At 42.5% G+C, this 18,618-nt stretch overlaps 1 protein-coding gene across 1 annotated transcript in view; it reads left to right on the top strand.

The window, feature by feature from the left end:
- Positions 1–4,100: 4,100 nt before the first annotated feature.
- The window catches only part of ADAM17 (ADAM metallopeptidase domain 17), a 35,867-nt gene continuing 21,349 nt past the window's right edge, over positions 4,101–18,618 (top strand). Inside the window, exons 1-6 of the mRNA XM_054984992.1 lie at positions 4,101–4,362; positions 10,524–10,656; positions 12,685–12,818; positions 13,721–13,809; positions 16,219–16,390; positions 17,774–17,904. Of these exons, the coding sequence (XP_054840967.1) occupies positions 4,215–4,362; positions 10,524–10,656; positions 12,685–12,818; positions 13,721–13,809; positions 16,219–16,390; positions 17,774–17,904 (807 nt within the window). The 5' untranslated portion in view covers positions 4,101–4,214. The remainder of the gene's footprint in view (positions 4,363–10,523; positions 10,657–12,684; positions 12,819–13,720; positions 13,810–16,218; positions 16,391–17,773; positions 17,905–18,618) is intronic.

Here is an 18,618-nt window from a genome sequence, read left to right on the forward strand (position 1 = left end):
ACTCCCAAGTCTGCGATACTTGCATCCAGTGCATAACTCTGTGATGCACTGCATGGAGTAAAAATTAACAGATTTGCAAGGGGAAGAAACTTTAATATGTGGCATGCATAATCCATTTGTAAAATAGTTTGCATGGTATAACTTCTCAGATGATTATCCCAGCTCCATGCTACCCTTGCTTCAGCAGTCTTGCAGTATCAGTGCTCTCGGATGTATAACTGGCCCCACTTGAAACATTTTATAAAAGCCAATGCATAGAATTGGGAATACTATGCTGGCTCAATAGGGGCAGGGGGACAGATAGGCAGGCGAAATTCAAGTAATGAATAAAGTGCTTAAAGGAACCATGCACAGGTCTCAGTTCCCAAGGTATTGTAACACTGAAATCTAATCTGAACACTTAATTTTCAGTACTTGCAAAACAATAGTTTGGTCTAAAGATTGACCCACAAGTTTAGAAATGCTGTGGGAAAACTAGTGATTAGTGCAATGTGGCTTTTTCTGCTGAGGAGCTTGGGGGGTTGGCTACCAATGGATCATGGCTAAAAATTAGATGAAATGTCATTTCACTTTGTTGTAAATATTCTGACTCTTCCTACAATGGTAATTTTGCTCTTTGAAACATGTATGTGCTGTTTCTCATGGTACTGGTTTAAGAAGCATCTGAATTCGAAACACAGGTTCAGGAATTTGCAGACTGGCAGTTTTGCAAGGTGAAACTTCTGGTGGAACCCCCTATGAACTGCAAATTCTAGGCTGAGGCATGCAGTGTGCACTAGAATGTAAGTATTGTGCTGAAAATGTGGATCATACTAACCATTTGCAAGCTTACATACCTCCGTGCCTTCCAGACTGGATGAAGACTCAAGATTGTGGACATGACTCAAGATTGTGGACATGAAACAGGACCTGATGAGCCTGCCCCTGCTGGCTGTCTTGTGGTTGGAAGAAGGTCTACCAGTGGTGATGCAGAGCGCAAAAATGAGCAGTGTGTTCATGCTGTGATGGGTGGTCTTCTGTGTCAGTGAACAGCCCTGGCTCCAGCATGTTGGAGTGGATGTGTTATCTAGCTTTTTAAATACAGAGCCAGTGTCAAAGTTGTATAACACTGTTCCAGAGCCGTCTTCAAGGTGGCTTACAAATACAATAAAATCATAAGTTATCAAAAAGCCACAAATTAACTTAAACATGATATACATAAACAGACTCAAAACAGTCAAAAAGCTAGAACTCCCGTGTTAAGTGTAAAAAAAATGGTTTGGTACCTAAAGGAGTGCTAGGTGCACCTCAAAGGGGAGAGCTTTCCAAAGGTGTGCCACCTCTGAAAGCCTTGTGATGAACAACAGATGAACAGAGGGTATAGTTAAGTAATGGTAATGTTAGAATGTATGCAGAAATACACAACACTAAAATAGAATTGTGGTGGTTTGTTAGTAGGTAGAGCTGTTACTGCTTGGAAATATAGAAGAAGGGAAATACATAAATGTAGAGAAGTACATTTAATGTGCACCAGCATGGTATAGCAGTCAGACTAGGATCTGGAAGACTCCAGTTGAAATCCTCACTGCAGTGGAAGTTTGCTGTGTGACTTCAGCCTAACCTCTTTCTCAGGGCTGTTGTGAGGACAGGAGAACAGCACAAGCTGCCATTTTGGGTCCCCATCAAAAAGAGACGCAGTATAGCTATTTGCGTCTATGTGAATAAACTAAAGTATGCTTGGATCCAGCATGGTAAAAAATACAGATAGGCTTTTAATACCCATTTAACGTATTTGCTGCAATGCTCTTGACAAAAACCCAAATACTTGTTTCTTACAAAAGGGAAAAGAAAAATTAAGACAATGACACCATCTTTCAACTAGTATACAATGTAGGGAGGGAAAGGAAATGACATTAAATTTCTCAGATTTTAAACCAAGCCCCATGGCGCAGAGTGGTAAGCAGCAGTACTGCAGCCCAAGCTCTGCTCACGACCTGAGTTTGATCCTGGCAGAAGCTGGGTTCAGGTAGCCGGCTCAAGGTTGACTCAGCCTTCCATCCTTCTGAGGCCGGTAAAATGAGTACCCAGTTTCCTGGGGGTAAAGTGTAGATGACTGGGGGAGGCAATGGCAAACCACCCCATAAAAAAAATCAGCCAAGAAAACGTGATGCAGTAATGACTCCGTGCTTGAATGCAAGAATGCAGATAATCAGGAATTGCTTAAATAGGTTAATCCCGGAGCATTTTAAAAAATGTAAGTTTAATATAGCTTTATGTATCAGAAAAACTATTTGTCACACCTCAAACTACTGCATTGGCTTGCAATTAAAAGTCTCATACAACTTGCATGCCTGAGATTAAGCTCCAAGTTTGCTTCCCTGTTTTGTTAAGAGCCTGGCTGCTGAGAATATTGCTCTGCCACAATCATCCTCCATGAACACCACCCAAGAGAACAGCAGTCTCTGAGTCCAGTGACACCTCCTAGACCAACAAGATTTTTAAAGTGTAAGCTTTTGAGAGTCAGAGCTCCCTTTTTTGACTCGAAAGCTTATATGGTGCAAATCTTGTTCATCTCATAAGGTGCTACTGGACTCAAATCCTATTCTGCAGACCAACACAGCTGCCTACTTGAAACTACCCAAGAGGAGAGTTTGTTACTTCGGCTCCTGAAAAGGCCTCAGATCAGCATCACAAGACAACTCCGTGCCTTCTTTTCTAAACTTTTCAGCCAGGGAACAGAATTGTAGCTCAGCAGCGGACTTGCCTGATAACCTTGGATGGGTCCATTTCCCCTCAGAAAGCTGAGGAGAAAGTATCCAACAAAAGAAAGAGAATAATGATGGGCCTGGCCAGGGTTGGAAAACAGACAGTAATTGATCCCCACCACACAGCAATACTGAGCACCACTTGGATTTCCTCCCTTCCCAGCCAAAAGATACTTTTGCTACCCACATCTGGCAGTGCAGAGTTTTTAAATCAGCTGCTGTAACACAGTGGTTGGGTTGCAAATCACTCTGCTGGTTCAATTCACTACTGCCATGAGTTCTGCAGGTGGGTATGCCGCTCCTCTGTCTCAGATCCTCAACGATTGTGGGGATAATATTGACTTTGTTCATTGCTCTGAGTGGGCACTAATGGTCCAGAAGGGTGGTATATAAGCACAATGTTGTTATTAACGGCTGCATCATTGCCCCCACTATAGAGATGCAGCCACAGTGAATGTCTCAGTCACTCCCCCCCCCCCGCGTCACACGTGACAAAAAGGCACAAAGATAAAACCAAGTCAAGCTAGAGCGCAAATGAAACCCTGGCTGAAATCCCATGAAATCGGATGCGGAAATGTGTCACTGGACACAACGCAACTTACTTCAGATTAAGGAAGCACAAGTCACTTCTGACTTAAGGCGACCCTATATAAATGAAAGACCCCCGAAACGACAAACTGGAGGTCGTGGCTTCCTTTATTGAGTCAAGCCATCTCATTTTGAGTCTTCCTTGTTTTCTGCTGCTTTCAACTTTTTCCTAGCATTATTGACTTTTCCGGAGGGTCTAGTCTTCTCATAATGTGACCAAAGCACAATAGCCTCAGTTTTGTCATTTTAGCTCCTAGGGAGAATTCAGGCTTGATTTGATCTAATACCCACTTATTTATCTTTTGGGCCGTCCATGATATCCACAAAACTCCTCCAGCACCACATTTCAAATGAATCAATTTTCTTCCTGTCATCTTTTTCTGATGTCCAACTTTCACGTCCATACAGAGTAATGGGGAATACCATAGTGTGGGTTATCTTGATCTTGGTCCCAGAGAGAGATCCTTATCCGTAAGGATCTTTTCTAGCTCCCTCACGGCTGCTCTTCCAAGTCTCTAAATCGGCGCGGAGGCCGCCTCCCGCTCTGTCTTCGCCCCAGAACAGGCTCTGCTACTAGCCAGAGTCTCTTCAGGGGCCGGGAAGCCGCACAGCGCGGTCTTCCCTCGGCTTCACCATCCCGCGCCATCTCCGAACAGATCCTCCCGCTCTGAGGCCTGTCTCAGCGGAACAAGACGTCGGCCCTCCTCGGCGCCCATGATGCTCCGCGGGCGGCCCAGCTGCCAGGGCCTCCCTTCCGGATTTGGGCGCTCTCAGGCGGAGGGGAGCGGCCGCGGCCTGGGGCTCGTGTGGGCGAGGGCAGGGTTTCGATGCGAGAGGAAGCGGGGAAGGCAGGAGAGAGCCGGACGCCGTCGGAGGAGCGCCATGAGCCTCCAGCCCCGCCGGAGCGCCCTGTGGCTTCCCGCCCTTCTCTGCCTGGTGCTGGCGCGGGGGGTTCCCGGGGCAGGGGTGCGGAGGCACCCGCCTCAGCCGGCGGAGCAGCACCGAGGACGGCACCGTCCGCCGCACTCTGGTGAGCGAGCGTGGGAGAGGGGCTGGCTTCCATCGCTGGGATGCGGAGGGGAAGGGGCGGCAGCGTCGTCTTTTCCCTCTGAATCGTGGACAGGGAGAGGGAGAGAGAAAGGGTCCTTCGTAAAATGGGGTCCTTCGTAAAACGGGGCGAGAAGCCTCGGTTCCCGGCCACGTTTCGTGTGGGTCCTCGTTGCGATGCGAGGCAGCGTGGGTAATGGTTAGAGCGGCGGATGAGGGTCTAGGAGACCGGGGTGCACACCCGCACGCCATCTACTCCTCTCGTTGGGTGACCTTGGGCTGCGTCTCAGTCTCGTCTACCTCACAAGGTTGTTAGGACAAAACGGAGAAGAAAAGAGTACTCCGCCCCGAGAGCAGCTGGGGGAAAGGGTGGAATAAAGACGTACTAAATAAATAACTAGAGAAGATAGAAGACCTTGTTGGGGCTTGAGGGGCAAGAGCGAGATTTTGTTTTAAGGGTATGCCCGTGTCTGTTAAGTTTTCGAAACATTGTCAGCTCACCTTTGTCACAGGCAAGTGGGACCCAAGATGGGTAACTGGTAAAAAAAATCCCACGATTCGGGTCCAGTAGCACCTTAAAGACCAACTAGACTCGCAGAGTTATGATGAGCTTTTGAGAGTCACTAGCAGCACTCCCTTACATATATACAAAGTTCTTTTGTTGTTGTTTTTCCTTTTATAATTGAGGCTGCAGAATGAGTAATGTGTGGCGTTTGTGTTGAGGACTCAGTATGTTCAGAGGAGGTTGTGAGGAGAAAATGGTTTATTTTGCTCGTTTTAGTTAAGTTTTTTTAATGTCTTCCCTTGCCAGAGACAAAGCATAAGGCAGTCAGTAAATATACACTTAACGGTAAAATAGTTTTCAAGGGTTACAAAGTGCTCCAATAGTTAATTTCTTAGCATTAAAGCCAACTAGACTCGCATGATGAAACAGTCAGGGGCATTAAACAGTTCACAAAGGGAAGTGTTCTTTCCTCTGTTCTGTTGAAATTTTAACCTGAGACAGTTGTGGGACACCAACTGCTTATCAGCATGTAGAGAAACATTGTACAAATGTTGTGTTGTGTTGTACAAATTCTTGTTAATGATAGTAGTGGTTTATGGGGGAAGTTCTCGTTTTACGGTTGTGTCAGTGGAAAAATTCCTTCATGGGAATCAGTTTCAGTAGATATATGGGGGATGGGTTCACCACAGGAAAGCAGGTGGAGGATGCTGATAAGAACAAGGGGACGGCACTTGTATTTGGCTTAGGGTTAGTAATGCCTAAGGAGCTGTGCTTTACTACATGGTTGCAGCCTGCATTCCTTACAGAAGGCATACAGTAAGCTGGCTGACTGCAGCATGGGGCAATATATAATAGATCCCCATATTAAAGAATATGTGTGTGTGTTATGTGCTGTCAAGTCGCTTCTGACCTATGGCAATCCTATGAATTGAAAGACCTCCAAAACATCCTATCATTAACAGACTTGCTCAGATCCTGCAAACTGGAGGACGTGGCTTCTTTCACTGAGGCAAGCCATCTCATTTTAGATCTCCTCTTTTCCTACTGCATTCCGCTTTTCCTAGCATTATTGACTTTTCCAAAGAATCTTGTCTTCTCATGATGTGGCCAAAGTATAATAGCCTCAGTCTTGTCATTTTAGCTTCTAGGGAGAATTCAGGCTCGATTTGATCTAGTATCCACTTGTCTTTTTTGCCATCCATAGTATCCGCAGAACATGCACAGGTTATACTCAGTGTTCCCATCCTGTGTCAGATAAGACATAGTCACATATGAGTTGTAGATTCTCCTCAATTCCTGCATACGTAGTGCCTGATTTGGATCAGGACCGCAATGTGCTTGAAGAAGGGACTTCAGCCTCTGCTTGTTTTCCCAGACTGAAAGAATCCTGGGAATGCCATTTGGGGAAACCCGTGGGTTCTTTGAGATACACATGGGTTTCCCCAACAGGTGAAATAGCATTCCCCCCCCCCTTCCTCCCAACTGTTGCAGTCTGAGAAATGGCATGTGTGGGTGGAGAGAGACGGAAGCTCCTTTTCCATGTATGCTGTAGTCGTGTTCTGAATAGGCAACAGTATGTGTGGGAACTGGGGAGAACTAACAACTCCTGTGTGACTACGTTACATCCAACACAGGGTGGGGATTCGACCTGTGTGCTGTACAAAAATTCAGTAAAACAGGCATGTGGTAAAGTGAAGATGAGTTCCTCCATAGTTGCATGTCTCTCCCACCACCCCACCTCATCGGTAAATGGATAATGGATGTTGCTATCCAAACAGTTTCAACTGCTGGTGTATGGGAAAGTGTGTGACTGTGGATTGCACAATAACAAAAACTGCAGAAGTTTGTTACTACAGTTCTGGAAAAAGTTTCATTTAATATTCTGTTTTCTTCTTACTGTCAGTAATGTTCTTTCAATCACTAATATGAAATTACAATTACATAGGTAATTAGTAACTGCAGGTAATGTGTCCCTGCAGTTACTAATGTACAATTCCACACATAGTTGTATATAAGAAAATTGGGGAAAGTCCACATGTAGCTCATGGGTCAGGCAAATGTCTTGTATGCAGAAGGTCCTGGGTTCAATCCTGGGCATCTTTATTTAAAAGAACTTTGGAAATTGGGGCTTGGAAATGCTGCGTTTGAGAGTCTGGAGATCTGCTGCCAGTCAGAGTACCCATTACTGAGCTAGAAGGACCCGTGGGCTGATAATATAAGGCAACTTCTTACATTCATTAAAATAAAGCTGTTTAGTAGTCTTGAGTGTACATTGGGGCTTGACAAATGCCAGGTGCTAGGTCACCATGGCACTTAGAAATTGCATTGCGGCACCTGGTATTTTCAGCAATTATTTTTTTGTGTAAGTGTCGTTCAACAATTCTCAGTGCAAGTAGGAGGGGTTGGATCCAACTAGATTTTCCAGTGGTGCAAAAGGGAGGAAGAGTCCCCTTTCACCAGTAAAAAGGCTACATTTGGCATCGTGAAACCTGCTTGGAATAAAGCCGCATGCAATAGAAGCTGTCATAAGGAGGGGAATTGGCTGAGATTGAATGAAAAAGCTGGTTGAATACAAACCAAAGCTGCTTTCATTTTGCAGTAGACTGTTTTGTTACATGATGGTGTAAAATAAATGCGCACAAAGTTTTTGTCACTGCTTGTTTATATATAAACTTAACTTTACGCCATTCAGTGGTAGAATATGAATTTGTTTCTTAACCAGTTACTATCTATACTGGCTCCATTGCCACTGCTGTTAAAAGCAGTAATGGAATTATGAGAAAATAAGGAGAAGTTAGGCTAGCGCTAGAGGTGAGCTTTTTGTTTTGGTGATGATAACCACGGCTACCCTTATATTTATTTTTGTGCTACAACACTTTTTATCATAGCTTTAATCAAATTATGAAAATGTCATGAATATGGCTAGAACTCTAGGGGAACAACTGCTGGATCTGACAAAGAAACTTGTTCAAGACACCTATGCACACAGAAATAGGCCACAAAGAGTCTAAAGGCTTAGAATAAAACAACCTTGGAGAGGGGCATAAAATAGAGTTACACAGTTGTATTGCCATGGATAGATTAGAAGAGCCATTTAACTTACACTAATGCATGCAATGTACCAGGGCCAGGTGCAGCGAGTATCTGAGTATGGGAGGAATGTCTAACTTTATAGAAGCCGGCTGTATTATAGATGCGCTGGTGGAGGGCCAAAAGGTATTCAGGTGTATGAGAAATCTGTAATCACTAATTCTACATAGACTCTGTTGGCACAAATGAACTGTGTTTCAAGAACATGTTTCAAATATGAATACTCTTGTTTGGTGCATGAAATCATAAGTTAATAGTTAGCCAAGAATTTGAATCTCTAAAGCAGCTATTGTTAAGGAAAGCTTCTGAAACCCTAAAAATATGACAAACTGATAATGAGCTTCTTCTTTGACGAGGCGCCTTGCCTGTGACCTTCTTATCTTTGGGTAAGATACTTTTTGCGCTCGTGTAATTGCTCCCCTTAATGATCTTTGTATTTGTTATAATAGATGGTGTTATAATGGGTGGTATAATTTTCTGTTGATTGAGTTGTTACTAAGATTACTAAATAGGTATGCTGTAAGAATAAAGGCTTAAAAAGGAAGCAGAGACTTCTTAATTGTATTACTTGTATGCTATACCCAGTAATGTACCCAAAACGCTATCTGTCGTGCACCCCTGGCCAGGAGTGAAATGATTTGCTATAGGAAAGCTAATTAGATGCTCAGGGCTTCTTAACTGCATACTTATATCTGAATCAAATCTGACCAGAGTAATCCAAAAAAAGAAACTATAAAGAGATTGGGATTAGGTTTTGTGGTACAATAACTAGAAAATATGGTGACTAAATTTGAAACCTTGAAGGTTGAAAAAATGTGACTGGTCCTAAATTTTTCGATTGGTTCCTAGAGCCAAAGAAAAATTGTTAAGGCCTGGTACATATAGTTGCTTTGTGGGAAGGAATTAACAGGTAATTACAGGTAAATCTGATTGTGGCCATTTTTTAAAAAGAAAATTTTGAAATGGGATGTGGAATATCTGGTTTCATTTCCTGGTGACTGTAGGTTTCCATTGAAATATTTCGTCATCTACAGGTACTACTACTACCACCGTGTTTAAAAAGCTTATAGTGTATGCAGCTCTCCAGAACCCACCCATCCTCTTCCTCAGTTAAAAGGGCCTTGTTAAATTTTGAGATGGTTGGTTTTATCTTCAAAATATGCTTAATTTTTATGGTTGCAATAATTCTGAAAGCATTATCAGAAATACTGAACAGTTAGATATAATAAGGAAACATTAATGGTAATTCAAGTTCCCTTTTTTGTAATGTATCAGCCTATGAAATGGGGTAACTGATTAATATCTACTTTTAAAATATGTATTAAGTGATACCAATTTCTGGCCTATTAGTGCATTGAGAAAGAATGATTATTCAGAAAAATGTATCAAGATAGGGCATCTTTAAGCAAGTAATTTGCTTCAATAAATGATAGGGCTTTATCAGAAGCTGGATATCTGTGTTACTAAGCTGATTCTCAGTTCCTTGTATGTTACCTTTGTAGCAGATCTATTCATATATCTACGCACTATAAAGTGCAGAATCTTTGCTAGAGCAAATAGGATAGATGTTATACCTCACTTTTTTCCTCAACGGAGATCTGAAGCGGATTACAGTGTTGTTCGTTCTTCAGTTTTTTTCCTCCCAAAGCAACCCTGTGAGCTAGGTTAGGCTGTGAAAGAGTGACTGGCCCAGGGTCGCCCAGTGGGGTTCCATGGCAGGGTGGTCCTTTGAACCTGGGACTCTCAGATCCTAAACTGACACAATAAGTGTAAGAAATGGAAAAGTGGGATGGGAGGGTTTCTGAGAAACTGTTTTGTTTGTTCTGTATCGATGATAAATATTAGTTAGAATGCTGTTCCTTAGAAAATTAGAATATAATTGCTTTTCTGCTGAATCACCTCTCTTCCTCAGTACGCCATGTCATAACAAACACACTTTGCCCATGCTTGCAATCTGTTTAACCTCTGTGCCACAGACATTTCTGAAATTCTCCTTTGTGAATATGGAGCTTCTTTGTTATGCCTGTTTTCCAGGGGAGGATGAGAGAAGAGAGTTTTATTTGTCTGTCTTTTACTGTATTTCTTCTTACTTGGGCAAGTGTTCAATTGAGAATATCAACAAGACGGCAGAAGCATGCTAGTGCTTCTGCTAAGATAGTTTCAGGTAGGTAGCCATGTTGGTCTGCAAGTGAACAGCAAAACTTAACTCCAGTGGCACCTTAGAGACCAACAAGATTTTTAGCGTATAAGCTTTTGAGAATCAAAGCTCGCTTCTTCAGATAGGGAACTTTTACTCTCGAAAGCTTGTACACTAAAAATCTTGATTGTCTCTTAAGATGCCACTTGTCTCAAATCCTGCCGTGCAGCTGTTAGAAGCTTTTGGCTACTTCCTCCCCTCCAAGTGTCTGATTCAGACTTGTGCTTGTCAAGGTAATGTAAGAGCTATGGCAATAAAGAGTTCATTGTTTAAGCTGTGGAGAAAAAGAAGCCTTAAATCAAAGTTTATGCATTTTTTCTAGCTCTGTTAAACTTTCTCTTTTTTCTTCCAGAGAGATTAGAATCTGTTCTCTCGGACTATGACATTCTTTCTATGTCCAGTATCCAACAACACTCCTTAAGAAGAAGAGACCTGCAGCCTGAGTCTCATATAGAGCGACTCTTAAGCTTTTCAGCACTACACAGGTAATAAAACATTCAGTAAGACATGTGCCTTAATAATGTTATCTTATTGAGTGTTTGTAAAGATCAGTACTATATAGTTACCTGGCTTGTTACGTCCAGTGTTTGTTCACTAGTTCTTACGAGTCTCTGGCTTCAAGGAAATATTACAATTCATATGTGCTAAAAATACTAGGCTGAGAGTACAGTTGAATCAGGAACACTTTATTTTCTCCAGTACCGCCCTTCTGTTGCTGACGCTTGCCACTGTGTTTCTTCTGGCATAAGGGGGAATCTGTGCGTTTTGGCTGGATTTTACAGCTGGACAAAACTTATGATCCTGCTAGCTTGAGGAGTGGGTCTTAAATTGGCTGAGTTTCATAGAAGCCTGAGCTCCTCTAAGGCCCAGTACAATCACAGGGTCAAGTTTCAACCCCACCCTGATTGAGACATACCTCATTGCTTTCCTAGAAACTCTCGAGGTATGGCATCAGGAAAGCCCTTGCCTTTCTGCCTAGGGAAAGGTGGGAGCTCTCCTTGATGCCATGTTCAGCTCTTGCCATTCCAAGCCCATTTTTCAGCTAAAGCTTTGGTTTATGCTTTTGGCATAGGCTACAAAAGAATGGGACACTTACTGAAACTTGGAGTGAGTTGCTCTTAGAAAGAGAAACTCCGTTTTGGGTGTTGGTTCTTGGATATTTTGGACCAGCAGTGGAGACTCTGGCGTCGTTTGGTCTTTATGGTTTGACCTGACAAGCTAACATCTGTATTTAGGCAACAGAAACTTATTAAGTATCTTAGGCAATAGTTGTTTAGAATTTATTATTTTCTTTCCTATCCTATACAGTTTCTATACTTGAAATCTTTTGCACAGTCTTTAATAAATATATTAATTATACTTTTGTGTAGCATTATTGGGTTTTGGGGCTTCAATCTGAATCCAGTTTCTCGGCCGATTTGGTCCCGGACTCCAAAATAACTGTTTTTGCGGACCTCTGTCTTGATTAACACCCAGTATAGCTGGAGACGTGGTTTCCTTAGAGCCAAGCTACAAGTGACGCCTTACACAGGTTGGACACTTGTCAGCTTCCCTCAAGTTTTGATGGGAAATGTAGGCGTCCTGGTTTTACGGCTTGGCTCTCCGTTACAGCTGCAAGACGAGGACGCCTACATTTCCCATCAAAACTTGAGGGAAGCTGACAATTGTCCAACCTGTGTCAGGCATCACTTGTAGCTTGGCTCTTAGTCTTTACGTTTACAGTTAGCTAGAGGAAATTGGTGGCAGGGGCGCAAGGATTTTCACCCCTCCAGAAGCATGTTTCGTTCTTGAACCCCTTCCACCACTGGCCCTGGGGACGTGGTGATGACGGCACTTGTGGCTCTTTGTGCATAAGGAATGTTCTTTCACGGTTCTTTATAATCTGAAAATCTGTAATAGCAGCACTGCACTGTTCTGTCTGCACAATTCCTCTATAATACATTACTTGTTAAATGACTGGTTAGGTTATGCAGAAATGAACGTTGTTGAAGTATTCCTTAAACACTTCAGTTGATACTTCACAATTTGATAAACAATGGTTTCGAGCTTTGTGTCTATTAGGAGTGAGGAGAGGAGTTTTACAGTTGTTGTAACGCAAGAGAGTAAATCTGTTCTTTGATTTCTGCTAGAAAGACAAATATATCAGATGTTTACAGTTATCTGCCGCTTCATTATCTGAAGTTCATCTAAGGCTTGTAAATCTGTGTTAATAATTCATAGTTACGTATTTCCTGCCTAACCTCCTTAGAAAGCCTGAGCATTTAAAAGGAATTGATGTATAAATTATGGGGGTGGGAGTGGGGGGCTGTCGCAGCTGCCTGTGCAAATGTCCTTTTTTCTGTAATAAACATTTTTGTTCTCTGTCATAAATTCTGCAGGAAATTGGTAGCAGACAAATGGCACTGCATATGTATTATGCATAAGAGCTGACATCTTCTAGTTACAACAGTCTTTTAAATAGGTAAAAGTGTTACCTAAAGTGTATTTTAATGCTAAATGGAAATGCTTTACAGGCATTTTGAATTATATCTAACATCATCTGCAGAACGTTTTCCAAAAAACTTTCAAGCGTTTATAATGGATGGCCAAGGCAAGGAGAGAGAGCATCATGTAGAATGGCAAGAATTTTTCTCAGGACATGTTGTAGGTAAGTGCGAAATAGGGTGCATGTATTAGCAGTAAGCAGAGCAGCTCTAACCTGGTAACCCCTTACAGAACCTCAAATACTTGTAAAATAGGAGGTGGTCTGTTTAAAATATTCCTTGCGCTTCTTTTTGCAGGTGAGTGCTAAATGGGGGGAGGAGAGCGGGGAGGGGGCATGGCGACAAGAAACACACGGATACAGTGCTGAGGTAAAGAGGCCACAACTTTATTGAGATTACAGCTCAGGGAGCAAGGGCGTGCATAGGGCACAGATCCGAGCATCGGCTGACCCGTCTGCCAAGCCGATGAACCACACGCCCCCTTAGACCCCTGCTGAGGGGGCGAACCATGGGATGACAGTCAGTGGGATGCCATGTGGGTGTACACCCCTGTGTGGATCTTCCCCTGTCACCTGGGAGCGAGGCGGACTGACAGCCCCCGTCTGGGCATGCACCGGCCATTCCTCACTCCCCAGACCCCTTATGGGGATCCCCATAATAGGGAAACTGAGCCTGAGGGCCCTGTTTCCCCCCAAACGGATCGGTGCCCAATGCCCCAATCCGCAGCCTGCTCACTCCAAAGTCGTGACAAAAGGGAGGGCTGGGCAGGATGCCGCCATGGGCCAAGTGCTGAGGGGCGGGAATCAGCCATCCGACCAGGGGCCCACGCCGGATGTGCCTGGGCGGAATCACCTGGCCCCTGGACACTCCCTGCCCCTCCTCAACATGGCGGCCCCCATGCCGCTTCCCCACTCGCCTCCCCCCGCATCGCCCGCAACTCAGGCCCCCAGGTGAGTCTGGGAGCCGTTACTTCATCAGAGAAGGTACTTGGAATGTGAGGGGTGGGGAAGCGGTTGCTGTTTCTATATAGCAAAAATTAACTAATTTCGTACTCTATTTTAAATAGGTAAGAAGCATTCCAAGGTCATTGCACACATAGGTGAAGATGACTTTACAGTGAGGATTAATACTGATGAACAAGAATATAATATTGAGGTACTGTCCATTATTAGAACCTGATTCTAGTCAATATAAATATCATTAATGGAACATTATACTTTTCTAGTGGTCACTTCATTTTCTCTGGTTTAACGTGAGCATAACGTTGCTGCTTGTTTTTACTATGTATGTAAGAATTTTTCCACATGCGTCAAACATGCATAGTTTTGTGGACAGACCATATTGTTACACCTGTGCCAAGAGATCATAGTGTGAACACCATTTGAATTACGTTTTTTTAATATGGGTGTAAACTGTTAAAAAGAAGGTAGCTGTTCTGAATTATTGTAAGTAACAGAGAAATTGGATCATGATGTAGGTATTTTGTCACATGAGTTAGAAAAACTGTATGTGCTACAATTTATAACAACATTCGATTTATATACCACCCTTCAGGACAACTGAACACCCACTCAGAGAGGTTTACAAAGTGTGTTGTTATCCTCACGACAATCACCCTGTGAGGTGGGTGGGGCTGAGAGAGCTGTGACTGACCCAAGGCCACCCAGCTGGTTTCAAGTGGAGGAGTGGGGAATCAAACCCAGTTCTCCAGATTAGAGTCCTGCTGCTCTTAACAACTACACCAAACTGGCTCTTAGTGCTCAACCAATCTGGATGGCAAGTGATACTACTGAAAAGTATGTTGCATCTCATAATCTGGAGCAGTGGTGCTCACTTCATGGCTCATAGAGCCGCATTTACAGTTACCATCTACTAAAAGGGCCACATTTACTTCCATACCTGAGGTATGCACCTCAGGGAAGCTTGTAGCTTACCCAGTTTTCTGGTAGTGAAAGGTTCCCTGCTGGATGGAGGTGAGATAATGAAAAATGCTGTGGAAATTCTCTGTTATTCCCCCAAGAAACCTCCACAACAGTAATGGCATAAAGATTTAGTCTCCCTTTAAAATTTTAAAAGGACAGCATTTATTAATCCATTTCCTAGTTCTGTCCCCTGTGTTGAGACCTGCAGAAAAACAAAATGATCTTTATATTTTCAGAACTGTGCATTAGCAAGTCAAAAGGAGCCAAATTGGGTTGTATTACCTAGTAAACAGAGAGAATTTAATTAGTCCAGTCTTTCAGCCATCATTTCAGGCAAAAACAGCCTGTTTAAAAATCTGGATAAAAATCACTGGCTTGTAATTATTTTCTTTTTACCATGAACAGTTTCAACCCCCCCACCCCCACCCCCTTTTGGCTAAAATTCAATAACCCTTTGAAGAAGGTTAGTCTGGATCTCAAAAGTTCTGCGTGCGTTTGTATAAGAGGTGTAGGCTAACCTTTCTGTACGGTTAGGACTCTCTTCCTTCTAGCTATATGTTAAATACTCTGTTGTTCCTGTTATTTGAAAATCTTCCATATAGTGAGTGATCTTTAGCATATGCTTTAATATGCTAACAGAAGTACAGGTTATTCAAACTTGAGGTGGGGATGAAGCAGCAGTATAGTCTGCTGTTCTTAAGGAGTCTGTGACAGCACTTCTTGGAGTTCACTTAATCGGCTGGGCCGAGATACTAATCTTGAGTTTCATAGGCAGCTTCTTCCTCGTGGAGAGAAACTCAATATTAGTATGCGGTGTTGATAAAAACTTGAGATATTTAAGACCTGCAGTACATTACACACACGTTTGAAAGTTAGTCTCATTTAAATATGGTTTACTTGTGAGTAAATGAGGATTAGACTTTTGCAGTGCAATCCTAAACAGAGTTACACCAGACTGGAGTAACTCTGCTTAGGATTGCACTGTAAGTCTGTGGTCCAATTCCCGCTTCATCAAGCATTTCCTGGAAACCAGTGAAACCCTGCTGAAACCAGGAGTTCAGTTTCTGCTAACTGAGGCTAAGTGCTACAGGCTAAGGGATATGTGCATAGTTAGTATATTACTGTCGGGGGTTGAAGACTTTGGAGATTCTAGCCTGTTTTTTCTCCCATGTGGAAACTTCTCCTTGTGCATTGCTTGAACACAACCAGAAACCACTGGGCAAGGAGCTTTGCTCCGTTTTTCTTTCTCCTAGACAATCTTTGCTGTTGTCTCAGAAGAGAGACATTTTTGTGGCCTTTCTACAGCTTTCTTGTGTTAATTAACAGAAAGAGAGGCAAAGGTACTGGCAGATAAAGCAAAAATGAATGTGCTTGATTTTTATAATATGCAAATTTGGTGGCTTGGGGAACTTAAATATGGCCAACCTAAATATGTATAAAGAGTCTAGAATTTTTACTTATTCAGAGAGGAAAGAGAGCCTAAAATTTCTAGGTATATCTTTTAAAGGAGCACTGTAGGTAGATATCAATAAGTATTAAGAGAAAAAGGATGTGGTCAAGCTGTCAGGAAAAGGGATTGCTGCCACAACTTTTATCTTACTTTCTGTTTAAAATTTCTACTTTTTTTCTCCCCTTATTGCAGCCCCTCTGGCGGTTTCTCAATAATTCAAGGGATGAAAGACTTTTGGTTTACAGATCAGAAGACATTAAGGATGTCTCACGCCTACGGTCTCCAAAAGTGTGCGGCTACATAAAGCTAGAGGATGGAGACCTCTTGGCGGGTGCAGGGATGAAGGGAAGTCCATCAAATGAAAGTAAGTGCCCAGGTAGTTACAACAGATTCTTATTGTACACGGGATTCTTTTTTTTTTCAAAGTAGTGAATGCAAAGGACAAGATTCAGCTTAATGCAGCACGAGTTCAGTGACAGACTATTCCGTCACTCAGTTACCTGGAACTATTTCAGTGGCTTCAGTGCCTAGCATTATTTAAGTCTCTGTCACAGTTCTGACTGATGGGTAAGCTTCTTGTTTCTTTTGTATGGACAGAGGAAAACACTAGTTAGGTTTCCCTTGCCCTTCAAAGCAAGCTGCTGCTGTTGCTGCAACGGAATTGTAAATAGACGTGCTGCGCCCTTTGCAGTATAGGAAGAATGTTCTCTTTTTAAAAAACAAAACCGGGATTCGCCCAAATGGCCCCTCATTGTGGATAACATGGCATAGCAGCAGGACTCAAAAGGTAAAATGTATTGACTTTGTCACTAAAGCAGGGTTTAAAAAAAAATTACTGTGCTGTACCAGACCATTTGGCAATGGAGTGCTCGCCTGCTTGTGTGGCATGGTGGCGCCACTTGTTTCCCACCATTGTGTGCGCCCGGCCACCACCAACACTCGCCTTCTTTGGGGTCCATTCGTTTTCATGTGCTTCAGGAGAAACTCATTGGATTGACGTGTTTTGGGGCAATGCAGAAAGAACTGTGTATGCGTGTATGTGCAGCTGCCCAACACTCTCCTTGGTGTGTGCCTTCCCCAGGTATTTCTTTGTGTCGATAAACACAGAACCCCATTGTTATGTGGTCTCAAACTTGGTGTTTGATAGTTTAGAGGAAAGACTGTGTTTTCTGTGTGATTTTGTTGCTGTAAAAACAGCTGCCCCAGAGCCTCACCCCATTGAAAAGAAGAGCATGCGTTTGTGCATGCACGGCCAATGCGTGCCCAAGGGGCTGAAACTCATGAAAGAAACCCCAAACGGATCAGTTCAAGCTGGCATGGCCCCAGGCAGAACAAACCAGTAACTCCTGAGATTGAAGCTGAAATGGAAACTTTCTAGATGCACACCCCTACTTCAAATCATTCCACGTGATAAATAAATTTATTCCTTTTTTAAATTCTTTATATGAAGCGAAGAATTACAAGAGTTACCAGAAGGAAAAGAAAATCTTAGCACAGTCTAAAAATCTTTTTGTATTTTTTATCATACTGTAATCCGTGCAAGTCCCAACAAGAGGCCCTAGGTTTCACAGAAGCGATTCATAATTTTGCTTTGCGCCTGGCCAGTGTACACTTTTATATGACATTTGTGTGATGATTATTAAGTAGATGAATGTGTTGATACTTGTTACTGTAATATTGCATATTTAACATAAGGGATATTCTAAATGGTATGAACTATTTAGCGACTTCTAAATTGTCATAATAGTGAAAGTCTCTCGGCGGAAAAGAGCTGTTCCAGATCCCTTGAGGAATACCTGCAGGATGTTAGTAGTGGCAGATCATCGCTTCTTTAAACACATGGGCCGCGGGGAGGAAAGCACCACCATTAATTACCTTGTAAGTATATCTTTCTGTCTACCAATTGCTTGAGAAAGCTGGAGCACAGATCATAATATTCCACTATAGTTAGGGCATGACCGCTAAAGATACGGTAAATATTTTTAACTACTGTTTAACAGGTATAGATTGAAGAAAGGGTAGCCTGTTCCGGGTAGCATGTGCTAACAGATCTTGATTTGTTTCTTTACTTTGTTTATACTTTGAATTTCTCCCCAATGGAGACCCAAAGTGACTTATAGTAAAAGTTGTCTTTATGTGGCTTAGTTGTTTTTATCCTGGCTGCTTAGAGTGCACAGGAACTACTAGGTTGATTTGTGTTTGACCATAGTTTATTGGGGTTTATCAGTGTAGCTAGCTGTTGCTGTATTTCTGGTTACCACTAATCCATTTCCAGTATGGATATAATTGTATTTCACATAACTGATATGTGACATGAATATTGTTGTCTCTCTGGAAGAACATGAGGAAAATATGCTGCTTTGTTCAGATGTATTATTAAGCCTGTGTGGTTTTGGTTATATATTTTACTGGAGGGAAAGATCAGCCATACAGACTGAATGAATAGAATAGACATTTTGCTGTTGATTCCTTTAAGAAAATATGGAAAGTATTGTTTGGATCCATGGTTTTCATTATATCTCCTCCTTTCATTTGTGCTGTTTTAAAATTAGAGGTAAAATGTGCAGGTTTTTTTTAAAAAAGTACATACTA

Source organism: Eublepharis macularius, chromosome 1 (assembly GCF_028583425.1).
Source record: "Eublepharis macularius isolate TG4126 chromosome 1, MPM_Emac_v1.0, whole genome shotgun sequence".
In the NCBI taxonomy this organism is placed as follows: Eukaryota; Metazoa; Chordata; class Lepidosauria; order Squamata; family Eublepharidae; genus Eublepharis; species Eublepharis macularius.